At 33.9% G+C, this 6,492-nt stretch overlaps 1 protein-coding gene across 1 annotated transcript in view; it reads right to left on the reverse strand.

The window, feature by feature from the left end:
- Mcm9 (minichromosome maintenance 9 homologous recombination repair factor) overlaps positions 1 to 6,270 on the reverse strand; it is a 71,631-nt gene extending 65,361 nt beyond the window's left edge. The window contains exons 1-3 of the mRNA XM_015500736.2: positions 5,929 to 6,270; positions 1,207 to 1,523; positions 40 to 121 (exon numbers count right to left, since the gene is read on the reverse strand). Coding sequence (XP_015356222.1) covers positions 40 to 121; positions 1,207 to 1,523; positions 5,929 to 6,232 — 703 coding nt within the window. The 5' untranslated portion in view covers positions 6,233 to 6,270. The remainder of the gene's footprint in view (positions 1 to 39; positions 122 to 1,206; positions 1,524 to 5,928) is intronic.
- Between the last annotated feature and the right edge of the window lie 222 nt (positions 6,271 to 6,492).

A 6,492-nucleotide genomic window follows, 5' to 3' on the forward strand; every position in this document is an offset into this window, starting at 1 on the left:
AAAAAAAAAAAAAAAAAAAAAAAAAAAAAAAGTTCATACCAGATTTGCAACTGTCTACTAAGTCATCTTCCAGGATAACCTTCATAGATCGTGGAATACTTCCAACAGATAGCCTTTGAACCTAGCAAGAAAAAGAAAACAGAAAACAGATACTAAGCCTGCTTAAATACATACTAAGTATCTAGAAGTCAACAGTATTTGAAATCACTGTTTCCATTTCTCTGGTATTTTCATACAATTTAATTATGATGGGGACTTAAGGAATTTTTCTTGAAAACTGTACCATCAGACACGAATTGGATGTCAACATACTTTATATACAAACAGAGATATGAAAAATTGTGGCATATATGTGTAACAAGAATTGTACTGCATTCTGCTATCATGTATTTTAAAAAATAAAATCTATTAAATGAAAAAAATAAGAATAGAAATCATGCACTAAGTGATGCAAAAGATGGTGTACACCTGTAATCCCAGCAACTCAAGGCAAGAGGATTGCAGGTTGAAGGCCAGCCTCAGCAACTTAGCAAGGCCCTAAGCAACTTAGTGAGACCTTGTCTTAAAATACGAAATGAAAAGGGCTGTGATGTAGCTCAGGGGTGGAGCTCCCTGGGTTCAAGTCCCAGTACCAAAACAACAATAACAAAAAAGAGAGGTACAAAAGAAAGAAGTCTGAGTCCTTAACTGAAGAGACTATATACTAGCTTTGGATTGTCTATCTCCTGCTTATTTTAGATGAGACAACAAACCTCTGTGATTAGTGAAGGAAAATCATGCTCACTTTTGTTAAAGACAAAGGATACCTCCTTTGGCACAGCAATTAAAACTGAACTGAAATCCTGAATCCTGTTGTACCCATGTTTCACAACCAGTTAAAATCACTGAAATTCCCCTTGTCCCTAAGTGAAGCATGGCTATTTAGAATTCTTAAATATTCATCTTAATAATAAACATACTTAACCTAATTATTAAGTCATTCCATATCTTTTTAGCAATGTTCTATCTGGAAAGATGATTATTTCATGGCCTCTAAATCTAAAAACTATATTCTGATATATGTGCAACAGTTTTAAGATTGATCTTCCATAAAATGATGACACAAGTCTGTGTACTCCTTTTGTATTACCTAATCCTAGCAATTTGACCACAATGGAAAACCACTTCTTCAAATGTGTTGTTTTTCTCATTTATTGGATCACTTACCTGTTCCTGAATTTTGATTTCCTGGTAATCTCTACACCGGGATGGAGATGCAGACAAACCTGAAAGGCAGGTGAATTTGGAGGAATCACAGCTCTCCAAGCTGGGACACGAGGATGGCCGGCAGAAGGTGTAGTACTGCTCAAAGTCAGCCTTGACCACAAATACATGTTTGCATTTGTTACACATGTAATCTCGTTCAAACTCCAGCACCTTCACCAGACTTGTTCGAATCACTGTTCCGGTGACAGATAAAAAGTGTCCCACATCCTTAGTTTTAGGGATGTGTTCCCTCACCAGCTCAGGACAGACAGGCAACCCTAGTAGAAAAACAACATCAATTTACACCTTCAGATTTGACTCCATGGAATATACTCTTCCTTTTTCCTGGGAGAGAAATTACAATTTGAGGAAAGAAAATATTTGTATTTTAGTTAAGAAAAAAAATCATCAACTCAATTAAGAACATAGAAAGGACTTCAAGTAACAATTTTCAAAGGAGTCTCAAAAGCATATATCAAGATGCTGTAATAACCAGGGTTAAAAATAGAATTGATCCTCATAAATTGGCTATCCCAGTAGGATCTAAATATGGGGTATAATTGTAATCATATTTCACAAAGAAAATATTGCTACTTGCCACACATAAAATAAGCTGCGGATTCCTTCAGTAAGTCACAAAGCAGAAAGAGAGAGATGACAGCATGACGACCAAAGAGTTTCATAGAGCTACCTGATTGGTTTTTTTTTTTTTTTCAGTAAAGTTCAGTATTTATAAATACATAAATCTGATGGTGTTTTTAGGTCTTGACTTACCTAGAAGTTTATCCACAGCATCACTTTATTCTTTAAAACCTGTGTTGTTCAACATAAAAAAGAAAACAAACAAACAGGGAACTAAAAAGATGCAAAATGCCAAAGAAAAGTCTAGTGCAGAAATGCCCTTTATATTTGGCTGCAATGCATCACTGAAGTGGAAAGATGCTGGTTGTCATGGTCAAGGCTACTTCCCAACAGGTTTATTAGGGTAGCATTTGTTATACTAGTTCATGCCCTGTGATCTGTTGTTTTCTCCTGAGAATTAAGTGGCTCAAAACCTGATCACTGTGCACACTAAAGATTAATCAATCAGGTTTGCCAAAACTCATAAGAAATAACCATAGTAGGTATAATAATACTTTAAGATTATATAGTGAGCATTTTGATGCATGCACTATAAAAGCCTAACAATAACAGAAATAATCAGAAGGTAGTCCAGGCTGGCCTACCCACACTTACATAAACGGCATAACTTAGCAAAATCATCAACTGATGCAAAATGGCATAAACAATGTCTTTTATATCTGAAGGAAACTTCTACCCAGGAAGAATAAAAAGAAGGTATTCTTTGGTTCCATGGACAACTTCTCCTTACAGATGATGATCCAGGTCCACATATGCTAGATCATGACAAGTCTACATGAAACCCACCCCACCTTTTTTTTCTTTTTTTTTCAATCAGCACAAGAAAATGTGTTGGAAACCTGCTTCACATTTGGAAAGAAGGCAAGTTGTAGGTATCAGGGAGGAGGCCCAGCCCTACCTAGGTCCATGCTCAGCACTCCCCTCTGTATCCTCTCTAGAGGGTAGCCAGAATAAGGGAATCCCTTACTGTTCTTCCTTAGCAAGGACACTGTGTCTAATCAATTTTACTATCTCTTAAGAAAAACTATGTAAACAATTCCAACCAATTTTCTAAGAAAATTAACTTTTATAAGTGTCTTCTACACTTTTATAGTACAGGGCAATATGTCATCATTAATGTTCTCGAATTAGAAATCTTAAAAGTACAGTTTACATCCTACTGAATCATGCAAGTGATACATGTTAGGCTAAGGTTTTTTTTTTTTTTTTTTTAAATAGTCTAAAACATGTCAGATTAAATGGCTTGTTTTATGTAGAAAGTATACTTTTATTTAAAAAGGGTTACAGAGGTGAGTACATTTCTGGGTCTTCAGGTTCTTTTCTTTCATCTCACATGAAGATGTTTAAGATTTTATATTAAGTATGAAATATGATATGTCAAGAACTATGTAATGTTTTGAACAACTAATAATAAAAATTTTTTAAAAAGATTTTATATTAAAAAGACAAAGGCAACAAAATTTTAAGCAAAACTGGCCATATATAGTCAAATCTTAGAAGTATTGAAAAAGGCTGAGATAGCATTTTAATAGGTCAATTTATTATTAGTAAATTGATTTTGACACAGAATTTTATTCCTATATATATTACTATGTATGCTTTTCAATTACCCCAGTTGAATCACTTGGAGCTCAGCTACCATTAGTGCTGAACGCAAGAACCTTTAGCATTCTCTGACCCATTCCCTGATAAAAGAACAAAAAAATTTTTTGAAATAAAGATATGTCCACATCAATTATTTTAGGGCCATGGTTCTCAGAGTATAGTCACCAGACCAGCAGCGCCAGCATTATTGAGAGCTACTGAAAATGCAAATTCTCAGGCCTCACATCTGCTATCCTCAATTAGAAACTCGGGGGAGAGGGGGACAGCAGCGACAGCAATCAGTGTTTTAACAAGCATTCCAGATAATTTGGATGCTAATATTTGAAAACTACTGCTTTAAATAATTCATGAATATTATTCTTTGTTATCTACTTTTCATGTAAACCACTGAGAATACCAAATAAACTTTAGGCTAATAAAAATCCCCGAGGACAAAGTAAGAAATATAGGTAAAAGAAAAAAAATATATAGGTAAAAGAATAAAATTCAATGTATATCCTGGTAAAACAAAGCTGGAAACTATCTTTTATTCCTAAGGAGAGTAAACCACAAAGGCATCCTGAGTTTTAACAATTAAATGCCTAATCTGGAGTCTAATATAGAGGTGCAACATACTGAAAATCAGACTATTTCAGGCTCTGATCTTTTACACATGTTGTTCATTCTTCTGGGACACCTCCATTCTTTACTGGCCTTATCTTCTTGAAACCTCCAGCGATTCTCCTAGAACTAAATCTCTGTTCTATGAGCTAATATATACCTTAAACATTTCTTGAGGGAGGCATGCGTTGTAAAACAAATGCTGTCATTAAGGTCCTTCACAATTCTGTTTAATATGTACATATGCATGTATCCATAGGCATGTGATAAATATTTAACTATATAAGATTATCTCCCCCAGTCTCGAGCACCTTTTTGAGAAAGGACTACCCCTTACTCTTTGGTAAAGAGCATAGTAAATTTATATACATGTCCTATTTATGGAATGAATGATACTAAGGTAATAACATAATATTTTTTCAGGTAAGAATTGAAAAAAATAGGCTAAATTCATCTGAAACTGATAGGGTCACTTAAACAGAATTTCATTATTTAAATTTAACAGAAGTATAGAGCCACTTTCTAACTACTATTTCAACAATTTTCAATTGTTAAAGCCCCCTTTTAACAATCCTTTTGCAAACTTATTAAAAAGGAACATTTCTTCTTGACCCACCAAGAGATTATCTAAGTGCCCTGATGCATAATGATTAATAATCTTCATAATTTTAACCTGGAAAATGTAAATGCAGGTACTACTTTTCATTTAAATCAAATTTCTGCTGATTTTGGGGAATCTTAATTTGCCTCCAAGGAGGTCTACTCTAACCTCTTTGGAATCATATTAAGCATTTCTGTTGATTATAAATCCCCACCCTCCTCAAATGTACTATAAGGTAAACATTTATTTTTAAACAAAAGGGTATGTGTATTTTCCAACTTAATTACAGGCTGCTTTAAGTATTCTGGAGTCGGCTTTTAATTTCACCAAATCCTTCTTTTTCATAAATAGACTGAGGTTGTACCTGCCTTTATTAATTTATATACTGAGGACAAACTTTAAATTTAAAGAAAACCCAAAGGCTAGGTGGTTAACAGGGACTCTAGAGGTAGTTTGTTCAATGAGATAAAGCAATTTGCTCAATCTCCCAGCCCAGCACATAGCTCTAACCAGACATCTTCCAAATTCATTTTTCTCCTTTCATCATTCCACACATCTTCCCAGAAATGATTCCCATGGAATGAAGTAATGAAAAATTATTACACTGTAGTGCTACTTTCCTAAAATTCTTAAGAGTGACTCTTCAACTCTATCCACTTTGTTAAAACTCATTTTTAAATGAAGATAAAGATCAAGGAGCCAGGAATACAAGGACATGACTTTGCCACCAAAAGTTACTGATTACTCCAATGTAGTTACTTAAAAATTAAGATGCTTAATCTGTCATTCCTTCAATAAAAATGTATTGGGTTCTTGACAGGTAGACAGTACAATGCTAATCTTAATATATAAAAATAATTAATTTCCTAAAATAGTTTTGAAGCTCACTGGGCAGGATCTACCACTTTTCTAATCCTTACATTACCAACTCTTTTATTATGAGTAGTCACAAAACCTCATAAAACTGCTTGGGATTACAATTTTACACACATAGAGAATTACACATATATTACTGTCTCCACATCTTTTTTCCCCTCTATTAGATGTCTTACTCCATGTCCAGAGATGATAATCATTATTCTAATTTGAAAGAAGTAACCAATAGCTACTCAACAGTTATGTATTTTACGTAAAAATACAAATTGGTTTTTAGTGCTCTGAATCCCACAGGTATTCTATTTTCCTAAAATCTTCATAGAAAATTACATTGCAGTAACATTCTTAAAGTGATTTACCTGATATCCTGGCATGTAGATTCTGCTTCATGGAAGCACCCTCAGGCTGAGAAAGGGACTGGAGAATTGTCAAGGCTGACCTTCGGAGTGCATTATCAAAAACAGTTAGCACTTCATTGGGGAATGCATTGAAATATTCTCCAATTTCCATGTTGGTCTCGAAAAGGTTCATAGCATTAACTACAACTGGGTAATGAGCATCTTCATCTCTCTCCTTCAAGATCAGAAGAATGTCATTCTTATGGTATTCTGAAGCATATGACTCGAACACTTGACCCACCAGCATAACTTGATCATTATTCATCTTAAATCTAGATTACTAAAGAAAATGAAAAAATTGTATTATCTCTTTGATATTCAAGATTTTCACACAATCAAAATGATTTTTTGGTTGTAAATCATCCTGGTTTTAGGTCATGCTATAATCACAAAAATAATATCTGAATTCAAACCTTAACTAGATCTAGATTATCTGTTATAGTTACTTGTGCAATAACATGTACATTAAAAATGAGAAATGAAATTTAAGCCAAAAAATTAAATGGTACTGATTATGGAAATCCA

This window comes from Marmota marmota, unplaced genomic scaffold (assembly GCF_001458135.2).
Source record: "Marmota marmota marmota unplaced genomic scaffold, marMar, whole genome shotgun sequence".
Taxonomy (NCBI): domain Eukaryota; kingdom Metazoa; phylum Chordata; class Mammalia; order Rodentia; family Sciuridae; genus Marmota; species Marmota marmota.